This window comes from Symphalangus syndactylus, chromosome 13 (genome assembly GCF_028878055.3).
Source record: "Symphalangus syndactylus isolate Jambi chromosome 13, NHGRI_mSymSyn1-v2.1_pri, whole genome shotgun sequence".
NCBI classification, from domain to species: domain Eukaryota; kingdom Metazoa; phylum Chordata; class Mammalia; order Primates; family Hylobatidae; genus Symphalangus; species Symphalangus syndactylus.
The window spans coordinates 20682454-20708511 of record NC_072435.2 but is presented as its reverse complement, the minus strand read 5'-3'; the positions used below and the strand labels follow the sequence as shown (position 1 = coordinate 20708511).

At 47.1% G+C, this 26058-nt stretch overlaps 2 protein-coding genes across 11 annotated transcripts in view; both read right to left on the bottom strand.

Moving 5' to 3' along the window:
• The window catches only part of LOC129461026 (zinc finger protein 417), a 53587-nt gene extending 40342 nt beyond the window's left edge, over positions 1-13245 (bottom strand). The window contains exons 1-3 of one of the 3 annotated variants that reach the window (XM_055239869.2): positions 12349-13220; positions 8287-8416; positions 1167-5977 (exon numbers count right to left, since the gene is read on the bottom strand). In XM_055239869.2, coding sequence (XP_055095844.2) covers positions 4407-5977; positions 8287-8416; positions 12349-12381 — 1734 coding nt within the window. In that variant the 5' untranslated portion in view covers positions 12382-13220 and the 3' untranslated portion in view covers positions 1167-4406. Of the gene's footprint in view, positions 1-1166; positions 5978-8286; positions 8417-12348 lie in introns of those variants that run through there. The other 2 variants (XM_055239870.2, XM_063615274.1) reach the window with 2 other exon arrangements.
• A 972-nt stretch (positions 13246-14217) lies between these two features.
• Positions 14218-26058, bottom strand: part of ZNF418 (zinc finger protein 418) — a 165195-nt gene continuing 153354 nt past the window's right edge. For 7 of the 8 annotated variants that reach the window (XM_063615279.1, XM_055239811.2, XM_063615281.1 and 4 more), the window contains one exon: positions 14218-19279. The gene's annotated coding sequence lies outside the window, so the exon portion shown is untranslated. The remainder of the gene's footprint in view (positions 19280-26058) is intronic. The other variant, XM_063615278.1, reaches the window with a different exon arrangement.

The window sequence follows — 26058 nt, the reverse complement described above, 5'->3', positions numbered from 1 at the left end:
TTGAGACGGAGTCTCGCTCTGTCACCCAGGCTGGAGTGCAGTGGCGCGATCTCGGCTCACTGCAAGCTCCGCCTCCCGGGTTCACGCCATTCTCCTTAGCCTCTCCGAGTAGCTGGGACTACAGGCGCCCGCCACCACGCCCGGCTAATTTTTTTGCATTTTTAGTAGAGACAGGGTTTCACCGTGGTCTCGATCTCCTGACCTCGTGATCCACCCGCCTCGGCCTCCCAAAGTGCTGGGATTACAAGCGTGAGCCACCGCGCCCGGCCTTCCTAAATCTTAAGAACTTTAATTGACAGTTTAAATTGAAGGTGCTGTTTGTAGACAACACCCAATATAAGCCCAGGCATTGCCAGGCATGGTGGCCCACACCTGTAATCCCAGCACTTTGGGAGACCAAGGCAGGCGGATCACCTGAGTTCGGGCGTTCCTGACTAGCTTGATCAACATGGAGAAACCTCGTCTCTACTAAAAATACAAAATTAGCCAGGCATGATTGCGCATGCCTATAATCCCAGCTACTCGGGAGGCTGAGGCAGAATTGCTTGAACCCGGGAGGCAGAAGTTGTGGTGAGCCAAGATTGTGCCATTGCACTCCAGCCTGGGCAACAAGAGTGAAACTCCGTCTCAAAAAAAAAAAAAAAAAAAAAAAAAAAAAGCCCAGCCATCATGAAGAATCCTCAAATGTTCTCTGAAGAAAATGATGCTGGGGGCTGGGTGCAGTGGCTCATGCCTGTAATCCCAGCACTTTGGGAGGCTGAGGCATGTGGATCACCTAAGGTCAGGAGTTCGAGCCCAGCCTGACCAACAGGGTGAAACCCTGTCTCTACTAAAAATATAAAAAAGTAGCCAGGTGTGGTGGCGGTTGCCTGTAATCCCAGCTACTCTGGAGGCTGAGGCAGGAGAATCGTTGGAACCTGGGAGGCGGAGGTTGCGGTGAGCTGATATTTCACCATTGCACTCCAGCCTGGGCAGTAAGAGTGAAACTGCGTCTCACACTTGATCTTAGCCAAAAGGCCGAGAAGCGTTGAACGAAAGCCACCGCGCGCAGCTGGGAAAGTTCTTTTTTACAGATTTATAGTTCTTCTTTATAGATTCTTTCTTGCTAAGTGTTGAAAAGTTAACTATAATCATCTAAAGAGGATTAATTCATCACTTAGGCAAAGTAGAGGTTAGCAAGAGGAAGTTACTTCTCTTAGCGTATGTGATTCAAAGGAAAAAATTGCTACATCAAATACACACCAACTGGCTAAACATTTCTAGGTACATATCAATTTCTATGCCACTTTAAGATTCAACACAATGAGGAAATTACTGGTGCAATAAAAATAACAAGCATTAGATTGATGAAGCACGGTAAAATAATTTTAAACAGGAAAGATGTATGAATCTTTTGTACAAAAAATTTCAACATATAAGTTGCATACAAGCAGGAAGATTTAACTTCATAAGAGAATTAACAAAAGTATTAATTCAAGACAAGAGCATGCAGAGACTAAAATTGCTTAGTACTGAAAGTTTTGCCTATATAAACAGTAGTTTATGAAGAAAATAAAGTTTTGTTTTTTTTGAGGCAGGGTCTCGCTCTGTTGCCCAGGCTGGAGTGCAGCTGTACCATCTCAGCTGATTGCAACCTCCGTTTCCGAGGAAGGCTCCTTAATTTCCCAATTATAAAGGTTTTGTGGGAACATAATTGGGTGTAATAAAATAAAAATTTACACCACAAGAGACAGACACATACTCTTCAGTGTTTATGGTCATAATTTGCTTGAACAAGCCCTTTTAAACTTCTAGATATCATTGAAACTCCTATGTTGATTAAAAATCATCAAAGATCTTTCCAGTGAGAAGGATGAAAAATATTACTGAGAATGAAGTATCACTATTTCATATATGTACCTATATGTGCTTATATAACATGCTGTAATACAAGGTGACATTTAGGGGTTGAGACTGTTAACATCTGATTGTACCTTCCTATTTGTAACTTACAATCTTTTATTCACATTTCTCAAGTGCCATGCCTTTAGGTGCCTATACATCATGCTATCACAGGATTTCTAGGGATAAGCCGAGTGCGGTGGCAGATGCCTGTAATCCCAGCACTTTAGGAGGCCGAGGGGGATGGATCATGAGGTCAGGAGCTTGAGACCACCCTGGCTAATGTAGTGAAAGCCCATCTCTACTAAAAATACAAAAATTAGCTGGGTGTGGTGGTGGGAACCTATAGGCCCAGCTACTCAGGAAGCTGAGGCAAGAGAAACACTTGAACCTGGGAGGCGGAGGTTGTAGTGAGCCAAGACCATGCCATTGCACTTCAGCATGGGTGACCGAGTGAGACTCTGTCTCAAAAAAAAAAAAAATTTTTTTTTAGGGATAATATCTAAGCCCATATAACCTGCTGTTATAAAAGGTAACATTTAGGGATTGAGATTTTTTTTTTGAGATGGAGTCTCACTCTGTCACCAGGCTGGAGTGCAGTGGTGCGATCTTGGTGCACTGCAACCTCCGCCTCCCAGGTTTAATGAATTCTCCTGCCTCAGCCTCCCAAGTAGCTGTGACTACAGACACCCACCACTGTGCTTGGGTAATTTTTGTATTTTTAGTAGAGACAGGGTTTCACCATATTGGCCAGGGTGGTCTTGAACTCCTGACCTTGTAAGCCACCCACCTCAACCTCCCAAAGTGCTGGGATTACAGGCCTGGGCCAAAACACCCAGCTGAGATTCTTCATATAGTTGATTATCTTGCCATTTTTTTTTTTTTTTTTGAGACGGAGTCTTGCTCTGTCACCCAGGCTGGAGTGCAGTGGCACAATCTCGTCTCACTGCAAGCTCTGCCTCCCGGGTTCACGCCATTCTCCTGCCTCAGCCTCTCCGAGTAGCTGGGACTACAGGCGCCCGCCACCACGCCCGGCTAATTTTTTGTATTTTTAGTAGAGACGGGGTTTCACCGTGGTCTCGATCTCCTGACCTCGTGATCCGCCCGCCTCGGCCTCCCAAAGTGCTGGGATTACAAGCGTGAGCCACCGCGCCCGGCTATCTTGCCATTTCTAACTTACAAGCTTTATCCACATTTCTTAACCTTTTGTTTCACTAAATGGGAGAGGAAGTTTTAACTCTTGTATCCATGAAGCACCTTAGTAAAATAACAGAGATTCCATTTGCAAATTATGCTCCCCAAAAAACACAAACACATATCTAAAAAAGTTATAAAGACATTAAGTGTCCATTCAATAACTTTGATTCAAACTGTCTTCATGTTCTTCACTTCACAAAGATAAAGCTCTTACAATGGACTTTGTGAGGTTCCACGTGTTTGTTCAGCCATAAGAGGAAGAATAATTCATTGAGAGGAAACAGAGAGATTCTAGGCAGCCCTCAGGGAAGCTGAGGAGGTGGCACCCTGCCTCTAGGTCCCTCAGAATGTCCCATCTCCCTGTCAGTATCGGTGTCCCAGATAATATTCTTCTGATTGGGACGTTTCCCTGGGAAAGGTGGTTACTTGCCAAATTCACATTTACTGCCATAACTGTGGCTGCAGTGTCAACATTCATGCAAGTGGGGAAATGGGCATGTGGCCCCTGAAAAAAGATTCTGGATTCCATAATCTTACCTTGCTGGCAAGAAACTACCATTTCCGCAGAAAGTTCAATGACAGTTTCTGAACAGGGACTGGAGATTATCTCTAGAAAAGAGCTTGGAGTGAGGAAATCAGCTAATGTGGATGAATGACGTTACCCATGGAGAATGACATAAGTAGCTAGAAGACAAAAGCCTCAGAACACATAAATCTCAATGGGTATTGAGTAGAGGACTCAGAGCTCTGAGATAATTGGAGCTCATGGCTATCCTAGAACTTGGATAACATAAAGTTCTTGTTTCTACAAAGTGTGTATCCTTTCCATATGTGAAAACTCTGAGGAAATACAAACTTGGAACAAAAGAAATAGTAAGGTAATCTTAGAAAGATGTTGAAAAGAAAGCAAGCTATGGTGGCATCTTAACTGTTTCACTGCCCAGCAATCTATACATATTGTCACTTGGGGACACATGATTCCACATGAAGTGGATAACCAGCTCATAGCTCTTCTGGTACTGAAAACCAAGTATTTGGCCAGGCGTGGTGTTGTGTACCCATAATCTCAGCTCCCTGGGAGGCTGAGGTAGGAGAATCACTTGAACCTGGGAGGCCCAAGTTGCAGTGAGCCAAGATTGCACCACTGCACTCCAGCCTGGGTGACAGAATGAGACTCCGTTCCAATGCGAAGTCTTTTAAGACCAAGGAGAGCAGACATTCTGATTTTTCCACGTTGACAGCAGTCATGAGGCCTTTCTCCAGTATGAACTCTCCTGTGTTTAATGAGTCTGGATGTTTCAGCAAAGGATTTCCCATATTCACTGCACTCATAAGGCCTTTCTCCTGTGTGAACTCTGATGATGAAGGAGGGTAGAGCTTCGCTGAAATGTTTTTCCACATTTGGTGCATTCATAAGGCCTTTCTCCAGTGTGAATTCTCCTGTGTTTAATGAGACTGGAACATTCAGCAAAGGATTTCCCACATTCACTGCACTTATAAGGCTTTTGTCCAGAATGAACTCTTTTATGAACATGAAGTGCAGAGCTGGAAAGAAATGATTTCCCACATTCACTGCATTCATATGGCCTTTCTCCAGTGTGAATCCTCTGATGTATAGTCACACAGTTCTTATTACCAAATAATTTCCCACATACCTCACACGCATATGGCCTTTCTCCAGTGTGAACTCTCTCATGAACAAGAAGATGATACTTCCTGTTAAATAATTTCCCACATTCCCTACAGTTGTAAGGTCTTTCCCCAGTGTGAAGTCTCTGGTGTTCAGTGAGGTGGGATCTGTACCTAAATGATTTCCCACATTCCCTGCACTCATAGGGCCTTTCTCCAGTGTGACCTCGCTGATGTTGAACAAGGTTGCCCTTTTGACCAAAAGATTTCCCACATTCTCCACACTTGTAAGGCCTTTCTCCAGTGTGAACACGCTGATGGTTAATAAAGCAGAACTTCTGATGAAAAGATTTCCCACATTCCCCACAGTGATAAGCTGTCTCTCCAGTGTGACCTCGCTGATGTTGAATGAGGTTACCCTTTTGATGAAAAGATTTCCCACATTCTCCACACTCATAAGGCCCTTCTCCAGTGTGAACACGCTGATGGCTAATAAGGCTGCCCTTCTGACTAAAAGATTTCCCACATTCTTCACAGGGATAAGCTGTCTTTCCAGTGTGAACTCGTTGATGTTGATTGAGGCTGCTCTTTCGACTATAAGATTTCCCACACTCTCTACACTCATAACGTCCTTTTCCAGTGTGATCTCGCTGATGATTACTGAAGCTGACATATCTGCTAAAGGATTTTCCACAATCACTGCACATATAACATCCATCTCTAGTGAAAAGTTTCTGGTGTGGAATAACTGAGTGCTCGGTGCTGAAGGCTTTTGTGCGTTTTCCACACCTGTAATTAGTTTTTCCCTCCTGAAAGGGTGGGTCATGCATAGTTTCACTGTCTGTCTTCTCTACAGGGTAAGAAGCTTCTTCTTGGCACAATCCTGAACTGGGCAGAACGTCCTCCCCAAACTCGCGGAAGACAAATGGCTCCTGTGACACCCTAAGCTTACATTTCTTTAAAAATGATGCTTCTCTGACACTCTTTCTGTAGGATTTCTCTCCAATATGCTGCTTCTGGCGCTGATGAAGGTTTGCAGTGTCATCCAAGTTTTTTCCATATGCTCCACTCTTGTTCAGCTTCTGCTTGTGATGAGTTTCCTGGTGGTCGGCAAAGTGAAAAACATCCCCTAAGATGAGGCCACACATTTCACAGGGGTGAGCCTTTTTAGGAGAAACACCTGCCCTAGGAGTCCTGCTCTGAGACTCTCTTTGTACAGAAATTATCTGCTTACATGGTGCCTCCTCATCTTTTGATCCACACCAACAACCTGAAACCAAGAAAATGCTGGTCAAGTGCAAAGTACCTCTGACGGGAAGGCACAGCCCACCCACAATTACGTCTCACAAATTGAGGAATTACTCTATAGAAATATTTGCAGGAACACAATGTTGGCTTCAAGTTGAAGATGGGGCTGCTGGCCAGGTGTGGTGGCTCACGCCTGTAATCCCAGCACTTTGGGAGGCTGAGGCGGGTAGATCACCTGAGGTCAGAAGTTCGAGACCAGCGTGACCAACATGGTGAAACCCCATCTCTACTAAAAATACAAAAATTAGCTGGATGTGGTGGTGGGCACCTGTAACCCCAGCTACTCAGGAGGCTGAGGCAGGAGAATCATTTGAACCCGGGAGGTGGAGGTTTGCATTGAGCCATGATTGCACCACTGCACTGCAGCCTGGATAACAAAGTGAGACTCCATCTCAAAAAAAAAAAAACAATAATAATAATAATAAAAAGAAGAATGAGCTGCCTAGCATTACTGGGTTATAAAGGTCACAGAATCCAGGAGGCTTCATGATATAAAGAGCACAAGCATACATGCAACACAGGGAGTAGAGGCAGGGTCCACTGCGCCTTCCTCTAAACACAAGTTGTGTATGGGACCTTATCTCCTAATGACATGTGAGTGCTATGTAGAAGCATATGGACTGGGCGCGGTGGCTCACGCCTGTAATCCCAGCACTTTGCAAGGCCGAGGCAGGTGGATAACCTGAGGTCAGTAGTTGGAGACCAGCCTGGCTAACAAGGTGAAACCCCGTGTCTACTAAAAATACAAAAAATTAGCCAGGCGTGGTGGCACAGGCCTGTAATCCCAGCTACTTGGGAGGCTGAGGCAGGAAAATCACTTCAACCTGGGAAACAGAGGTTGCACTGAGCCAAGATTGCGCCATTGCACTCCAGCTTGGGCAACAAGAGCGAAACTGCATCTCAAAAAATAAAAATAAAAAAAATTTAAAAATACACATAGAAGCATATGTCAAGACCAAGAAAACATGAGTACAACACAGCAGAGGGTGGTCATAGATGGTTTAACAACGGGCATACACTTCCTGCCGGGTGCGGTGGCTCACGCTTGTAATCCCAGCACTTTGGGAGGCCAAGGCGGGTGGATCACAAGGTCAGGAGATCGAGACCACGGTGAAACCCCGTCTCTACTAAAAATACAAAAAATTAGCCGGGTGTGGTGGCGGGCGCCTGTAGTCCCAGCTACTTGGAGAGGCTGAGGCAGGAGAATGGCGTGAACCCGAGAGGCAGAGCTTGCAGTGAGCCGAGATTGTGCCACTGCACTCCAGCCTGGGCGACAGAGCGAGACTCCGTCTCCAAAAAAAAAAAAAAAAAAAAATGGGCATACACTTCCTAATACGTAATCAATACACCGATATCAGAGACAACTACAGATGAAAGCACAAGAAAAATGGGTGAGATGTGGAGTCCAGAGATGTGAGTATTAGTCCTGGGGTGAATATCACAGAAGAAGTGAAAAGGTACAGAACTAACAAGTGTGAAACTCTCAACAATGGGGAGAAAAAGACGAATAGTGTGTGCCTACTCATATTGCCACAAAAATACTCGGCAAATATAAATGGTTTCTGGTATGATTTGGATAAACCCCTGAAGTCATGCCCTCCCCCAGCATGGCACTCCTGAGGGACAGTCTCCCTTTGAGCCTATCGTGATGAGCCTGAATTGAACCGCATCTTGTCAAACACAGAGGACTCTCCATCTCACCCCGGTACATGGGACCGGATGATATAAGTATGAAGGGAGAGACAGCAGAGATGAACAGCCAACACTAGCTCAGGACAACTAAGCACCTGACAGCCCACAGGAGAGTAAACTAAGTATTACAAGAGAATTCCTAAGCAGAGTCTTGCAAGCACAGTCTATGGTCTATGTAGGTAGTGACAATGTCAATGAAGGCAATTCTTGGTACAAGGAGGCACGAAGGATTGTCAGATAGAGGAAGGAAGCGTTAATAGAACCTGGGCGCACAAGAGCTACGGATTTGGACAGTCACCTGACAGCCAGAGAACAGGCAAAGTGGATACATTAAGGTGCCAATAAGACTCCTGACTCTGACTCCTTCCCTGGGAGCCTGGAGCAGAGCAGGTGTTGGAGCTGCTTAAGGAGAGGAAAAGGCAATACACACACCTTACTCCTACTAATGACACAACCTACACGGAGCAGTGTAGAAGGAACCTGTGTCCCGGCTCCTTAAGTGAGAAAGACAGTCCTGTCAATGAAAAACAGGTGAACGGCAACTAGCTCAGGTCACAAAGGTGAGCATGAGCAACTTACCCAGCGAGGATATGAGAGCCAGGTTCTCTAGCATCACATCACGGTACAAGCACCTCTGAGCCTCACTAAGAAGACACCACTCCTCCTGGGAAAAGTTCACAGCCACATCTTCAAAGATCACAGTGCCCTGCTATGATAGTGACAGATGAAACCACAAACAGCCCCTCTGCTGAGGTACCACAACCCACCTCTCCCACACACCCACACTTGCCCATCCTCCTCCCAAGGTCCCCAACATAGAGTTGAAACCATGTCCACTGGTGCCTTTGTCTCTTCATGGGCCCACTGGTCAATTGCCATCAGCAATAAGCAGTAAGTGGACAAATAGGTATACATGCTGAGGTCCCGACATAAAAAGGTCCATCCCCTTCTGAATAGCGATATCCAAGCTCATGTAAAGCCCAGGGCAGCTGCCTGAGCCCATCAGACAAACTTGCTCTCTAAATATACATCATTCTTTATACTGCACAGAAACATGCCCGTGGCCACCCCCACCTGAGTTTTCCCCACCATCTACCTCTCTCTGGCATCCCCACAAATAGAACTTTGTTTTTTGGTTTTTTTTTTTTTTTGAGACATAGTCTAGCTCTGTCACCCAGGCTGGAGTGCAGTGGCATGATCTTGGCTCTCTGCAGCCTCCGCCTCCCGGGTTCAAGTGATTCTCGTGCCTCAGCCTCCCAAGTAGCCAGGATTACAGCCACGCACCACTATACCCAGCTAATTTTTGTATTTTTTTTTTAGTAGAGATGGGGTTTCACCATGTTGGCCAGGCTGGTCTTGAACTCCTGGTCTCAAGTGATCCACCCGCCTTGGCCTCCGAAAGTGAGATTACAGGGGTGGGACACCACACCCAGCCCCCACAAATAAAATTATTTCACAAGATGAAGAGGGTATAATGGCCCATGATTCCCTTGGGAATATGCAGTGGTTTATTTCCATAACTCTGCTGGTAGGGATGGAATTGAAACCCACCACAAAGTATAACAACCTGGAACCCTGCCTTATCACCTTGATAAAAAGGGCTGTTAGGCTAGGACACATTATTCTAAAGAGAGCAGAGTGGGAATGAGATTTGTACACACCTTTTAAGGTTGTCCCACTATCACAAGATGTCAAAGTGACACATCATATTGGGCCTTCAATTCTGGCCTGTACCCAAAAGTGGACAAGCATCCATTGTATGCTTGACAAATACAAACAGGATCCAATATTAACACAGAATTTCCATGGTTTACAATAGCAGCGGTAATCCCAAATCATCCTGTGAATGTCTCCCAGAATGACTCCATAGCCACACAGAACCACATATGGCTTCAGATATCCATGGCCCTATTTCACTTTTGTGCTGCACCAGCTGAGACTTCAGCTGTAGCAACCCTCCTCTGTCCACCTAATGCCGTTTAAAGCCCAGCCCCTGGATTTGTGAACCAAACTAAATCTACTATCACAGATGAGCATATTTTTCACTGCCCATATGCACCAGGCTGAATGAAACTCCCCAGGTACTCCCAAAGTCATCTCAAAACGTTTGTGAGCCTAGACAGTGATAAATAGTTACAACTTGGCACCAACTCAGGCCTAAGTGTCATCTTCCCTGAATTACTCCTATGCTTCTGCATGCATCTATCTCTTGTCTATTCTCTCCTTGGATGTCTATGTCCCCTTCCAAACTCTACTGTCTGATACATCCTGCCATGATGGTCACTCACACCCTCTCAGGTGTTTAGGAAGCCCAATAACATCACTCAGGGACGTAAGTAAGAGATCCACTCCTCAGCCTGTAATTACACCTTCCTGGCCCCTGAAAAGATTTACCACCAAAATCTGAAGCATGTCCTCCTAAATGGACCCATAACTAACTTACTGTAGTTCACCCATTAGCTTTCATATATTGGATGTCTCCAGTATCAACACCCTCCCAGATACCCCATCCTGTATGTCTAGTTATCCATTTTATGCCACAATTTATTGGTCACTTCATATGACCAAAACAACACTCTTGATATCCACAGTCAATATTATGTCAATACCAACTTCATGTCAGCTGATGCAGCGTCCATGGCTACAGCTGCTAAGATCAAAAAACCTTGGGCTCATGCCCGATTCCTCTTTCATGCCCTTATCATCCACATTAGAAAACCTAGCTGTCTGCCAGGCGCGATGGCTCATGTCTGTAATCCCAGCACTTTGGGAGGCTGAGGCGGGCTAATCACCTGAGGTCAGGAGTTCGAGACCAGTCTGGCCAACATGATGAAACCCCGTCTCTACTAAAAATACAAAAATTAGCTGGGTGTGGTGGCAAACACCTGTAATCCCAGCTACCTTGGAGGCTGAGGCAGGAGAATTGCTTGAACCCCGGGGGGCAGACGTTCTAGTGAGCCGAGATTGCACCATTGCACTCCAGCCTGGGCAACAAGACCGAAACTCCACAAAAAAAAAAAAAAAGAGGAAAGAAAAAAGAAAGAAAGAAAGAAAGAAAAGAAAGAAAACCTATCTGTCTCTTTACAAAAAGTGAATCCTGAATCCAGACTCGTGATTTGCCACGTATCTGATCCACTAACCCTCACCTGGATTATGGCAGAAGCCTTATCTGAACTTTCTTCCTCTTCCCTCAACCCATAGTGTGTGCACCAAGGTCCAACCAGATGAAGCCTGTAGCCAGATAGAACTGTGGTAATATCACCTCCTGACTTTGACCCATTTTATCTCTAAGCACTTCACAACCTGGTAGCAACTTCTGGGTTAACCTTCCAAGGGTGTTTACATTGGTTGACAGAAATGGGCATACTTGCATATAACCTTCCATGGCCTTAGTATCCTGGGTTTAGAGATTCTCCAGGGTCCTCGGATCAAAGGACTGAAAAAATGGCACTTAAGAGTCCCAGGACACCACAAGCTAGAGAACCTGTGGATGGGGTCAGGACCAATGAGGGGATTGTACACCCTCCACTTTCCTGTGTGGGTTCCCTAAGTGCTTCTGCAGCCAGGAGTGCCTGAGGGGAGAGGCAGGCATTACAAACATGTCACGGGATCTGATAAGCTCACGCCTCCCTGAAACCTTTCTTGTCCCTGGAACTTTGTTCCCAACAGGTTCCATCCTCCTGGCTCCGTCCGTCTCCAGGCCATTGCCTGTGCCCCTCCCTGTGCCTGTTGCTCTCCCCACCGCATCCCACGGGTGTCAGAAACAGCTGAAACCGGCTTTGCAAAATTATAACTGAGGAAATTATGACAGTGAAAGAAATCAGACCTAACTGACTCCATCTTGCTTCCAACCTTTCAGCTGTCCTTGTTCATTCCTGGGCACAGGCTGAATTAACTTAGGGAAGGAATTCAGTTCATGGTTTCACTCTGAAACAAAATTGATAATAGCCCTTTCCTGAAAAGACCCCCTTCTTGCCTGGAGACCAGCCTGCCTTTGCAGGACTAACAAATTAGCTACAAGATTAGAAATTACCGTTTAGGGGTCATGCAGCTTCTGGCTCCAAGAGTCTGAACCTCCCCAAGTTGCTCCTGAAGATAATGTTACTATTATAAAACCTAAGATCAGTTCTTGGGGTATTTTGCAGATCCAGCACTGGATGGATCAGCTGACAACACACAGACCGGTAATCTGGGTCAATCAGTTCTGCCATCCCACCCAGAACAGAAAACAGCATGAAAAACTCACTTTAACTCCCTGTGAATCCATCTCCAACCTGACGGATCAGCACTCCCCAGTTCCCAACCCTTACCACCAAATTAATTTTGAAAACTCTGATCCCGGAACGCTCGAGGAGACTGATTTGAATAATAATAAAACTCCTGTCTCTCGAATAGCCGGACGGCTCTGCGTGAATTACTATTTCTCCATCGCAATTCCCCAGTCTTCATAAATCGGCTCTGTCTAGGCAGCTGGCAAGGTGAACCCATCGGACGGTTTACACAAGGACCCCTCCTGCGAGCGCCTCAGTGTCCCTACGCCGGGTACCGGCTACAGACCCGTGAGCAGGAGCCGCTCCCTCGCTGGTTTAGGACCTGGGTGACGATGGGGTGACCTGAGGACATAGAAGGCGCCACAGTTACCTGAGTTGGGTGCCTCGGCGCAGCCGCTGCCATCGGACTACTTGGGGAAGCACGGCCCGGGAGCAGTGGTCGCCGTCACGGGGCTGCAGAGCCGCCTCTGGGCACCGAAGACGATTCCTCTCCAGCTTCTAGGTTCAGTCACCGCGGTCCCACCCAGCACTCAGGGGCCATAAACTGGGGAAACACCCGATCACCGATACATAGCGGCTACTAGAGACCCCGGAAGTCTCAGCCTTCCGTTACGTGCACACGTGGAAATGCCTTCTTTCCGAGTGCTCATTGGCTCTGACCGGCTGTCGTTTAACGCAGAGCTTCCTGGGTAATGTAGTTCCCCACTTTCCAGGACGCTAAAGAGGGTGATACCGACAATCCGTCTGCAGGAAAAGCCGGCCGTCAGGTCAGGGGCTCTCCTTAAAAAGCGCACCCGGCCGGGCGCGGTGGCTCACGCCTGTAATCCCAGCACTTTGGGAGGCCGAGGCGGGCGGATCACGAGGTCAGGAGATCGAGACCATCCTGGCTAACACGGTGAAACCCCGTCTCTACTAAAAATACAAAAAATTAGCCGGGCGAGGTGGCAGGCGCCAGTAGTCCCAGCTACGCGGGAGACTGAGGCAGGAGAATGGCGTGAACCCCGGGGGGCGGAGCCTGCAGTGAGCCGAGATCGCGCCACTGCACTCCAGCCTGGGTGAAAGAGCGAGACTCCGCCTCAAAAAAAAAAAAAAAAAAAAAAAGCGCACCCTTCTGGCCGGGCGCAGTGGCTCAAGCCTGTACTCTCAGCACTTTGGGAGGCAGAGGTGGGCGGATCACGCGGTCAGGAGATGGAGACCATCCTGGCTAACACGGTGAAACCTCGTGTCTACTAAAATTTCAAAAAAAAAGTGAGCTGGGCGTGGTGGCGGGCGCCTATTGTCACAGCTACTCCGGAGGCTGAGGCTGGAGAAGAATGACGTGAGCCTGGGAGGCGGAGCTTGCAGTGAGCCGGGATCGCGCCACTGCACTCCAGCCTGGGCGACAGAGCGAGACTCTGTCTCAAAAAAAAATAAAAAGCGCCTTTCTAGGGCAGAGGACGGGTCTCACCTAGCCTTAGAAGCTGTATTGAGATTCCTGGAGACTAGTGTCTGTAACTAATCACTCAAGAATTTGGAAAAATACTACTTCAGATTTCGGGGAGCTCAAGGTAAATAATAGGGAGTTCAAGCTTAAATTATTATTTAGAATTCTCCCAAAGGCTAAAAATCCAAATTACCACACCGTTTGAAACAGTCGTTCAGTCGCAAAACACCTGCACTGGAAGCAGAGGCTGATAAGCTTTACTATGTTATGATGTTTCTGAAGGCCCTCAGAAGCATTAGTGTCCCTAAGGCAAATCAAGGACGTTAGAGATGTGCTCCCCTAAAGCAGGAGTGCAAAGCTGAATCTCTGTGATTCCTACAGAAAACAACTATCCTGCTGGTAGAATCTGTGAAAGGAAAATCTTGTGGCCTCAAAATTACTAAGCTAAAGGGAAAAGTCAAGCTGGGAACTGCTCAGGGCAAACTTGCGTCCCATTCTATTCAAAGTCTTCCCTCTCCTCACTGAGATAGATGCACATTCTGGTTGCCTCCTTTGGAAGGACTTATCAGAAACTAAAAAGAATCCAACTATTTGTCTCTCTACCTGTGTACCTGTGACCTGGAAGTCCCCTCCCTGCTTCGAGTTGTTCCCGCCTTTCTGGTCGGAACCAATGTACTTCTTACATATATTCACTGATGTCTCACATCTCCCTCAAAGGTATAAAACCAACTCTAGCGGTCCGGCCGCAGGGGTTATTCAGGCATGCACCGAGAAGTAGTGAGGAGAATGATGAAAGAAAGACACAGAGAAGCGGGATTAGGAGGGACGGTCCCCTGATAGGGAAGCGACCCAAGCTCTGGTTTATTCAGTGCTTTTATACATGCCAGGGGTCAAAAGTCCACGCGATAATTGTTTTTGTCTTCAATTGATGCGGCCTCCACAGTCTGTCCTGTGCTAACCATTAGCTATGAAAAGCCATTCACAGCGCTTCACTGAGCTGGTAAGAACAGGAAGCTACCCATAACAGGATCTTCAGTGGTCAGGTCTTTGCCATGCCACCTACTTCCCTGGCTGCAGGCTTTGCCAATGCATGGGAATGTGAACTTGGCTCCCCACAACCAACCTGTACCCTAATCACCATGGGCACATGTCGTCACGACTTCCTGAGGCTGTGTCACGGGCATGTGTCCTCAACCTTGGCAAAATAAACTTTTTTTTTTATGAGACAGAGTCTCGCTCTTTGGTCAGGCTGGAGTGCAGTGGCGCGATCTCGGCTCACTGCAACCTCTGCCTCCCGGGTTCAAGTGATTCTCCTGCCTCAGCCTCCCGAGTAGCTGGGACTACAGGCACGTGGCACCACGCCAATTTTTGTAGTTTTAGTACAGACAGGGGTTTCACCTTGTTCAGGATGGTCTCGATCTCCCTTGTGATCCGCCTGCCTTGCCCTCCAATGTGTTGGGGTTACAGGCATGAGCCACCATGCCTGGCCAGCAAAATAAAACTTTTTAAATTAACGGAGACCTGTCTCAAATTTGGGGGGTTCACAAATCATTGTAGCATTCAATTAATTGAACAACGCTTTTTCCCACTCAGTATCCTTTACTTGATATTCTCATATTCAACTCCTTTTAGTAATTTGACATCAGTCTTGTAAAGAATAAGTCTGGGCACGGTGGCTCACGCCTGTAATCCTTGCACTTTGGGAGGCCGAGGCAGGCGGATCACCAGGTCAGGAGATCGAGACCATCCTGGCTAACACAGTGAAACCCAGTATCTACTAAAAATCCAAAAAAAAAATTAGCCAGGTGTGGTGGCACACACCTGTAGTCCCAGCTACTCGGGAGGCTGAGGCAGGAGAATCGCTTGAACGCGGGAGGCAGAGGTTGCTGTGAGCCGAGATCGCGCCATTGCACTGCAGCCTGGCAACAGAGCGAGACTCTCTCTCAAAGAAACAAAAAACGATAAAATAAATGGTATCTTGGTAGTGGTGATGGCTACAGTCTGTAAAAAGTACAGGTTCCTCTTCAAAGACTTTCCTCCCATCTAATTAGGAATAAATAGTAACTTCTCTTAGAAGCAAAATTTATTCAAAGACCTGTGCTAACATTCTTAAATATCTGCTAGCCGTAATAAAGAAAATCTATGTACTTTATGTTCTTAGCTCCCACAATTTAGCCTAAATATTTGCCCTGGCATGTTTATACTGGTCCAAGCAAGCATTGTCATAGCCTGTTCCTCTTCCTTGTTTGAAGGTGTTTTTGCCTTTCTTAGCATTCCACAAGTTAATTCCTCCTTCATTTTCCTCCTGCCTTTGCCTCTAAGTTCTAAGTTGCTAGCCAATCAGGACAAATACAGAATGTGAATTTCTATTTAGCCAGTGGAAACCAGCCATAGCAGTAAGGTGGATGCGTCAGGTTATAAATGACCCTGTCTCCTTTGTTCAGTGTACTCTCACGGCAAAACTGCTGGCGAGTGTAGCGTTTCTGCAGAAAGTAAAAGTGGCCTTGCTGAGAAAATTAAATTTATGTTCAAGTGCTATTTCTTTACGGCACCAAGGAACAAGCATTTCGAACAGTCCTTAAAGTTGGTGCTCTCCATCTGGTCATACTGGGCATTTGTAAAAGCCATGAGTTCATGTCATTTATGGGAAGTGATTATCATTGATTTATCTTAAGAGAGGAGGGAGTGTTCTGCATGAAAAATTAATATTACATGAGAGAAACAGTTGTAAATTGCAAGATACAAAAGCCTGTTAATACTGACTAGGTAGGCTGGGCGTGGTGGCTCATGCCTGTAATCCCAGCACTTTGGGAGGCCGAGGTGGGCAGATCATGAGGTCAGGAGATCGAGACCATCCTGGCTAAGATGGTGAAACCCCGTCACTACTAAAAATACAAAAAATTAGCCGGGCATGGTGGCGGGTGCCTGTAGTCCCAGCTACTTGGGAGGCTAAGGCAGCAGAAACACGTGAACCCAGGAGGCGGAGCTTGGAGTTAGCAGAGATCACACCACTGCACTCCAGCCTAGGCATCTCAAAAAAAAAAAAAAAAAAAAAATTAGCCAGGCGTGGTGGCACGTGCCTGTAGTCCCAGCTACTTGGGAGGCTGAGACAGAAGAATTACTTGAACCCAGGAGGCAGAGGTTGTAGTGAGCCTAGATCGTGCCATTGCACTACAGCTTGGGCGACAGAGCAAGACTCCGTCTCTCCACACCCCCCAAAAAACATAAAAAGCGAAAAACAAGAAAACACTGACTAGGTAATTAATTACTAAACAGTTTTGACAGAAGTGGGTCTATGGAAACATCAGTAGATGGTGAAAAAACTTAGGACCTCAGAAAAATGTTAGCACCGATGTCCAAGAGATTAAATTATGCTCAGCACATAATTGGAATGGTCAATCTGATGGTTTTGGCTTCAAAATGAGATTTTTCTTCTTCTTCTTTTTTTTTTTTTGAGACAGAGTGTCACTCTGTTGCCCAGGCTGGAGTGCAGTGGTGTTATCTCAGCTCACTGCAACCTCCGCCTCCCGGGTTCAAGCGATTCTCCTGCCGGGTGTGGTGGCTCATGCCTGTAATTCTAGCACTTTGGGGGGCTGAGGCAGGTGGCTTGCCTGAGGTCAGGAGTTCAAGACCAGCCTAGCCAACATGGTGAAAACCTGTCTCTACTAAAAATCCAAAAATTAGCTGGGTATGGTGGCGCACACCTGTAATCCCAGCTACTTGGGAGGTTGAGGCAAGAGAATCACTTGAACCCGGGAGTCAGAGGTTGCAGTGAGTGGAGGTTGCACCACTGCACTCCAGCCTGGGTGATAGAGTGAGACTATGTCTCAAAAAAAAATAAATAAAAAATGCCTCAGCCTCCAGAGTAGATGGGATTACAGACACCCACCACCACGCCCAGCTAATTTTTGGATTTTTAGAAGAGATGAGGTTTCACCATGTTGGCAAGGCTGGTATCAAACTCCTGACCTCAGGCGATCTGCCTGCCTTGGCCTACCAAAGTGCTGAGATTACAGGCGTGAGCCACCATGCCTGGTCAATCCCCTTTGAATTAAGTTGGTTCATACAATCCTCCATCCAACCTCATGGGATGATGGGTAATTTTCTCACAAAGTAATACTTGTTTTCTGAAAGGAGTTGTTTATAGGTTAAGCAAAACCAATTTAAGAGCCTTCAGCAAAGTACTATGAAAAGCTTCTGTTAATTTCGCCAGGTGAGAGACAGGGTCTTGTTCTGCTGCCTAGGCTAGACTGCAATGGGGCAATCATGGCCCACTGTAACCTCAAATCCCTGGGCTGAAATGATCCTCCCGCCTCAGTCTGCCACACAGCTAGGACTATAGGTATGTGCCACCATGCCCAGCTGTTTGGTACAGACAAGGTCGTGCTGTGTTGCCTGGCTGGTCTCTATCATGCTTGATCCCCACCCTATTGACTTCAATAAGGATGGCACCATGTCCAAGAAGTGAATGAGAGCCAGAGCTAGAAAATGAGACATAGAGCTAGGTGCGTGGCTCACAGCTGTAATCCCAGCACTTTGGGAGGCCAAGGCAGGCGGATCACCTGAGGTTGGGAGTTTGAGACCACCATGATCAAAATGCAGAAACCCCATCTCTACTAAAAATACAAAATTAGCCGGGTGTAGTGGCACATGCCTGTAATCCCAGCTACTTGGGAGGCTGAGGCAGGAGAATCGCTTGAACTGGGAGGTGGAGGTTGCAGTGAGCCGAGATCACGCCACTGCACTCCAGCCTGGGCAACAGGAGCAAAACTCCATCTCAAAAAAAAAAAAAAAAAAAAAAGAAAGAAAGAAAGAAAATGAGACATAGGGTTTATTGAGGACTTAGATACAGGGCAGTCCAGGAGCGGCAGGCTGGACAAGAAAACCACTATCATTTGTAAGAAGCATGCAGTTTATATAGTATTTTCACTTATCACCCTCCACCTAGCTCAAAACAAAGGGCCTCATTCCAAGGAACAGGCCAGGGGTTCAGAAACCTCCGGGATGGCCACTCCTGGATTCCTTCGTTTGGAATGTTGAACCAACACTCTTCTTAGACCACAGGGTCATTCTTAGGGTGTGCTTGAGTTACTGCTGTCAGGTGTATCTGTTAAACAGTGTCGAACTCCTGGCCTCAAGGATGTTCTTGCCTTAGTCTCCCAAAACACTGGAATTAAAGGCGTGAGTCCCTGTACATGACAAGATGGGTTTTTATTAATCTCTTTGTTAGTTTCATCAATCCAGAAGACAGGGGAGGTATGCAAAATAAAAATGTTAGAAAATGGGCCACACTTGCCGGGCGCGGTGGCTCACGCCTGTAATCCCAGCACTTTGGGAGGCTAAGGTGGGTGGATCACAAGGTCAGGAGATCGAGACCATCCTGGCTAACATGGTGAAACCCCGTCTCTACTAAAAATACAAAAAATCAGCCGGGCGTGGTGGCGGGCGCCTGTAGTCCCAGCTACTCGGGAGGCTGAGGCAGGAGAATGGTGTGAACCCCGGGGGGCGGAGCTTGCAGTGAGCCGAGATCGCGCCACTGCACTCCAGCCTGGGCGACAGAGCGAGACTCCGTCTCAAAAAAAAAAAAAAAAAAAAGAAAATGGGCCACACTTTACAAATTGAGATTATGTCTCCAGTTAAATGAGTTCCCCTATTGCTGTGTAATTCACAAGAAATTCTCCAAGAGGGAGTTACCAATCCAACACATATTTACCCACGACTTCCACGGTGGCTTTTCTGTAAGGATATGCTTGAACCCAATGAGAGAACATGCAGATCATAATCAGTTCATATTTATAATCTTGGGCTGGAGGCAAATGCATACAGTTTACCAAATATGAAAAGGTGAGGTGGGCAAAGGGAAATGCCCTTGAGATCCCTGAAAAGAAAGAAAATTCAGTTATACATTTGATACTTAAATATATGGGACACCACTTAATTAAATTTCAAGATAAAAACCAAAAGCATGCCAGGCACAGTGGCTCAACCTGTAATCTTAGCATATTGAGAGGCCAAGGTGGGAACATCCCTTGAGCTCAGGAGTTTTGAGAGCAGCCTGGGCAACATGGTGAGACCTAATCTCTACAGAAAAATTTTAAAAATTAGCTGTGCGTGGTGGCACATGCCTATCCTAGCAACTTGGGAGGCTGAGATGGGTGGACGACCTGGGTCCAGCAGGTCAAGGCTGCAGTGAATTGTGATTGTGTCACTGTACTCCAGCCTGGCCAACAGAGTGAGACTGTTTCAAAAAAAAAAAAAAAAAAAAAAAAAAAAAAAAAAAAAAAAAAAAGAGCCAGGCACTATGGCTCATGCCTGAAATCCCAGCATTTTGGGAGGCCAAGGCGGGCCAGTCACAAGGTCAGGAGTTCGAGACCAGCTTGAACAACATGGTAAAACCCCGTCTCTACTAAAAATACAAAAATTAGCCAGGCATGGTGGTGCATGCCTGTAATCCCAGCTACTCGGGAGGCTGAGGCAGAAGAATTGCTTGAACCCTGGAGGCGGAGGCTGCAGTGAGCTGAGATCATGCCACTCCAGCCTGGGCAGACAGACGGAGACTCCGTCTCAAAAAAAAAAAAAAAAAAAAAAAAAGAACCAAAAGTGACTTTCTAATTCATTGCAGACGGGAGTATTTTTCTATTTAGTGACACACTCACTTAACCTATTTATGCCAAATATATATATATATATATTTTTTTTTTTTTGAGACCGAGTCTTGCTCTGTCGCCCAGGCTGGAGTGCAGTGGCGCAATCTTGGCTCACGGCCAAGCTCCACCTCCCGGGTTCACGCCATTCTCCTGCCTCAGCCTCCAGAGTAGTTGGGACTACAGGCGCCCGCCACCACGCCCATTTATTTTTTTTATATTTTTAGTACAGATGGGGTTTCACCGTGTTAGCCAGGATGGTCTCGATCTCCTGACCTTGTGATCTACCCGCCTCGGCCTCCCAAAGTGCTGGGATTACAGGCGTGAGCCACCGCGACCAGCCAGGATGCAAATATTTTTTGTGAAAAATCAGACCTAGGCCGGGCGCGGTGGCTCACGCTTGTAATCCCAGCACTTTGGGAGGCCGAGGCGGGCGGATCACGAGGTCAGGAGATCGAGACCACGGTGAAACCCCGTCTCTACTAAAAATACAAAAAAATTAGCCGGGCGTGGTGGCGGGCGCCTGTAGTCCCAGCTACTCGGAGAGGCTGAGGCAGGAGAATGGCGTGAACCCGGGAGGCGGAGCTTGCAGTGAGCCGAGATCGGGCCACTGCACTCCAGCCTGGGTGATAGAGCAAGACTCCGTCTCAAAAAAAAGAAAAATCAGACCTTGTTGACGACCTTAAGCAGTAGGATATAAATAACTCCCACAAGCTTAGCATTCCAGTAAGAACACTAGCCATAAATGGGCTTAATCAGTATTAAAAAAATTTTTTTTTTTTGGAGACAGAGTCTTGCTCTGTTGCCCAGGCTGGAGTGGAGTGGCGCGATCTCAGCTCACTGCAACCTCTGCCTCCTGGGTTCATACGATTCTCCTGCCTCAGCCTCCTGAGTAGCTGGGACTACAGGCACATGCCACCATGCCCGGCTAATTTTTTTTTGTATTTTAGTAGTGACAGGGTTTCACTGTTGTTGCCCAGGCTGGTCTCGAACTCCTGAGTTCAGGCAAACCACCGGCCTCGGCCTCCCAAAGTGCTAGGATTACAGGCGTGAGCCACCTTGCCAGGCCAATAATAATTTTTTTTTTTTTTTTTTTGAGACAGAGTCTTGCTCTGTCGCCCAGGCTGGAGTTCAGTGGCGTGATCTTGGCTCACTGCAAGCTTCGCCTCCCCGGTTCACGCCATCCTCCTACCTCAGCCTCCCGAGTAGCTGGGACTACAGGCGTATGCCGCCACGCCTGGGGAATTTTTTGTATTTTTAGCAGAGACGGGGTTTCACTGTGTTAGCCAGGATGGTCTCGATCTCCTGCCCTTGTGACCGGCCGGCCTCGGCCTCCCAAAGTGCTGGGATTACAGGTGTGAGCCACTGCGCTGGGCCAATTTATTTTTTTTTTTTTTGAGACGGAGTTTTGCTCAGTCGCCCAGGCTGGAGTGCAGTGGCGCGATCTCGGCTCACTGCAAGCTCCGCCTCCCGGGTTCACGCCATTCTCCTGCCTCAGCCTCCCGAGTAGCCGGCTAACTTTTTGTATTTTTTTTTAGTAGAGACAGGGTTTCACCGTTAGCCAGGATGGTCTCGATCTCCTGACCTCGTGATCTGCCCGCCTTGGCCTCCCAAAGTGCTGGGATTACAGGCATGAGCCATCGCACCCGGTAATATTTTTTTTTTTTTTTTTTTTGAGACAGAGTCTCGCTCTGTCGCCCAGGCTGGAGTGCAGTGGCGCGATCTCGGCTCACTGCAAGCCCCGCCTCCCGGGTTCACGCCATTCTCCTGCCTCAGCCTCTCCGAATAGCTGGGGCTACAGGCGCCGCCACCACGCCCGGCTAATTTTTTTGTATTTTTAGTAGAGACGGGGTTTCACCGTGGTCTCGATCTCCTGACCTCGTGATCCGCCCGCCTCGGCCTCCCAAAGTGCTGGGATTACAAGCATGAGCCACCGCGTCCGGCAGTAATATTTTTTTAAGACAGAGTTTTGCTCTTGTCACCCAAGCTGGCGTGCAAAGGCATGATCTTGGCTTACTGCAACCTCTACCTCCTGGGTTCAAGCAATTCTCCTGCCTCAGCCTCTCAAGTAGCTGGGATTACAGGTGCCCACAACCACATCCTGCTAGTTTTTGTATTTTTAGTAGAGAGGGTTTCACGTTGGCCAGGCTAGTCTTGAATTCTTGACCTCAGGTGATCCGCCCATCTTGGCCTCCCAAAGTGCTGGGATTACAGGCAAGAGCCACCACGCCCAGCATAATTTTTTCATTTTTTCAGACAAGGTCTTGCTCTGTCACCTAGGCTGGAGAGCAGTGGTGTGATCATAGCTCACAGCAGCCTTATCTCCCAGGCTTATGTGATCTTCCGGCTGCAGCCTCCTGAGTAGCTAGGACTACAGGCGCACACCAGCACACTCCACCTTTTTCTTGAGTTTCGCTCTTGTTGCCCAGGCTACAGTGCAATGGCGCAATCTTGGCTCACCGCAACCCTGCCTCCCAAGTTCAAGCGATTCTCCTGCCTCAGTCTCCCCAGTAGCTGGGATTACAGGCATGCGCCACCACGCCAGGCTAATTTTGTATTTTTAGTAGAGACAGGGTTTCTCCTTGTTAGGCTAGTCTCAAACTCCTGACCTCAGGTGATCTGCCGCCTTGCCCTCCCAAAGTGCTGGGATTACAGGCGTAAGCCACTGTGCCTGCTCTATTTTCTTATTTTTTTTTTTTTTTTTTTTTTTTTTTTTTTTGAGACGGAGTCTCGCTCTGTCGCCCAGGCTGGAGTGCAGTGGCGCAATCTCGGCTCACTGCAAGCTCCGCCTCCCGGGTTCACGCCATTCTCCTGCCTCAGCCTCTCCGAGTAGCTGGGACTACAGGCGCCCGCCACCACGCCCGGCTAATTTTTTGTATTTTTAGTAGAGACGGGGTTTCACCGTGGTCTCGATCTCCTGACCTCGTGATCCGCCCGCCTCGGCCTCCCAAAGTGCTGGGATTACAAGCGTGAGCCACCGCGCCCAGCTATTTTCTTATTTCTTAATGTAATGGAAAATAAACAAAATTCATTTTTGTGAATTTTTTTCACAAAAGCTCACTTTTGTGAAGCAACAGACATGAATAGACACTTTAAAAAGAAATACCCGTGTATTTAAAAAATGAATTTTTTTTTTTTTTTGAGACAGAGTCTCACTCTGTCGCCCAGGATCGAGCGCAGTGGTGCGATCTGGGCTCACCGCAAGCTCCGCCTCCCGGGTTCACGCCATTCTCCTGCTTCAGCATCCGGAGTAGCTAGGACTACAGGCGCCAGCCACCACACCTGGCTATTTTTTTGTTTGTTTTTTGTATTTTTAGTAGAGACGGAGTTTCACCATGTTAGCCAGGATGGTCTCGATCTCCTGACCTCGTGATTCACCCACCTTGCTCTCCCAAAGTGCTGGAATGACAGGCATGAGCCACCGGGCGCCTGGCCTATTTTCTTATTTCTTAATGTAATGGAAAATAAACGAAATTCATTTTTGTGAAGCAATAGACATGAATAGACACTTTATCTAAAAAGAAATACCCATGTATTTAAAAAATGAATTTTTTTTTTTGAGACGGAGTCTTGCTCTGTCGCCCAGGATCTAGTGCAGTGGCACGATCTTGGCTCACCCCAAGCTCTGCCTCGCGAGTGGCACACGCCACCACGCCCGGGAAATTTTTTATATTTTTAGTAGACATGGGGTTTCACTGTGTTAGCCAGGATGGTCTCAATCTCCTGACCCTGTGACCCACCTGCCTCGGCCTCCCAAAGTGCTGGGACTACAGGCGCCAGCCACCATGCCTGGCTATTTTTTTTTTTTTTTTTTTGTATTTTTAGTAGAGACGGGGTTTCACCATGAGGATGGTCTTGATCTCCTGACCTCGTGATTCACCTGCCTTGGCCTCCCAAAGTGCTGGGATTACAGGCGTGAGCCACCGCACCCGGCCTACAAAATGAAAATTTAAAAGGCTAACCATACTCTCTCCATAAGAATTCTCAGACACTGGTGGTAGGAATACAAAAGGAAGGAATCATTTTAATTTAGATCAGTTTGGTATCTTTTTTTTTTTTTCAGACAGAGTTTCGCTCTTGTGGCCCGGGCTGGAGTGCAGTGGTGCGATCTTGGCTCCTTGCAACCTCCACCTCCTGGGTTCAAGAAATTCTCCTGCCTCAGCCTCCTGGAGTACCTGGGACTACAGGTGCATGCCACCATACCCGGCTAATTTTTTATTTTTAGTAGAGATGGGGTTTCACCATGTTGGCCAGGCCAGTCTCGAACTCCTGACCTCAGGTAATCCACCCACCTCAACCTCCCAAAGTGCTGGGATTACAGGCGTGAGCCACCATGCCCAGCCCAGTTTGGTATTTTTTTTTCTTTTCTTTTCTTTTTTTGAGACGGAGTTTCACTCTTGTTGCCCAGGCTGGAGTACAATGGTGCGATATCGGCCCACTGCCACCTCCGCCTCCCGGTTTCAAGGGATTCTCCTGCTTCAGTCTCCGAAATAGCTGAGATTACAGTCACACCTCAGGTGATCCGCCCACCTCGGCCTCCCAAAGCGCTGGGATTACAGGCGTAAGCCACCACGCCCAGCCTGGTATTTCTTAAAAAGTTTTACCTACCATGTGACTCAGACACTGCACATGGAGATATTAACATAAGAGAAGTAAAATATATGGATATGAAGAATTATATTCAAATATCTGTATCAGTATTATTTATAACAGACAAAAGTGAGAAGCAACTCAAATATAAACATGGATTAATATGCAAACACCAATGTTTCACAGCATGTCATACTTCTCAGGAATATAAAAGGAATGAACTAGTCATATTATCATCACTAATAGCAAAATAAATGACACAGTAGAGAACCCAAAAATGAAAAGAGGAAATACTTTAAGATATCATTCATATAAAATTCCAGAAAATACGAACTAACTTGTTTCAAAGCATACTAAATCAATGGTTGTCTGGAGAGCAGAGAGAAACACCCCATTAAAAAGCTCAGCCATGCACGGAACACCCCATTAAAAAGCTCAGCCATGCACGGTGGCTCACACCTGTAATCCCAGCACTTTGGAAGGGCGAGACAGGCGAATCACTTGAGGTCAGGAGTTCGAGACCAGCCTGACCAACACAGTAATACCATCTCTACAAAAATACAAAAAAAATTAGCCAGGTGTGGTGGTGCATGCCTGTAATCCTAGCTAATAGGGAGGCTGAGGTGGGAGAATTTCTTGAACCTGGGAGATGGAGGTTGCAGTAAGCCGAGATGGCGACATTACATTCCAGCCTGGGTGAAAAGGCTCTAGGTAGGACAATATAGGGAGGCCTCATCTCTTTAAAAAAAAAATAGTAATAATGCCAGATGCAGTGGCTCACACCTGTAATCCCAGCACTTTGGGAGGCCAAGACATGCAGATCACTTGAGGTCAGGAGTTGAAGACCAGCCTGGACAACATGTTGAAACTCCGTATCTACTAAAAATACAAACATTAGCCAGACATGCTGCTGCACGCCTGAAGTCCCAGCTACTCTGGAGGCTGAGGCAGGAGAATCACTTGAACCCAAGAGATGGAGATTGCAGTGAGCCAAGATCACATCACTTCACTCCAAGCTGGGTGACAGAGTGAGAGTCTGTCTCAAAAACAAAACAAAACAAAACAAAAAGCAGCCATGGTGGCTCAAGCCTATGATTCCAGCTACTCAGGAGACTGAGGTGGGAGGATTGCCTGAGCCCAGGAATTTCAGATTACAGTGAGCTATGATGATGTCACTGCACTCCAGTCAAGTAACAGAGTGAGACCCCGACTCCAAAAAGAAATAAAAAACAATAGGCTCCAGGTAAATATGAAGGCGATGGATAAGTTATACTTCCAAGGATTTCTTTTTTGTTTTTATTTTTCGAGACGGAGTCTCGCTCTGTCACCCAGGCTGGAGTGCAGTGGCGTGATCTTGGCTCACTGCAAGCTCTGCCTCCTGGGTTCATGTCATTCTCCTGCCTCAGCCTCCCGAGTAGCTGAA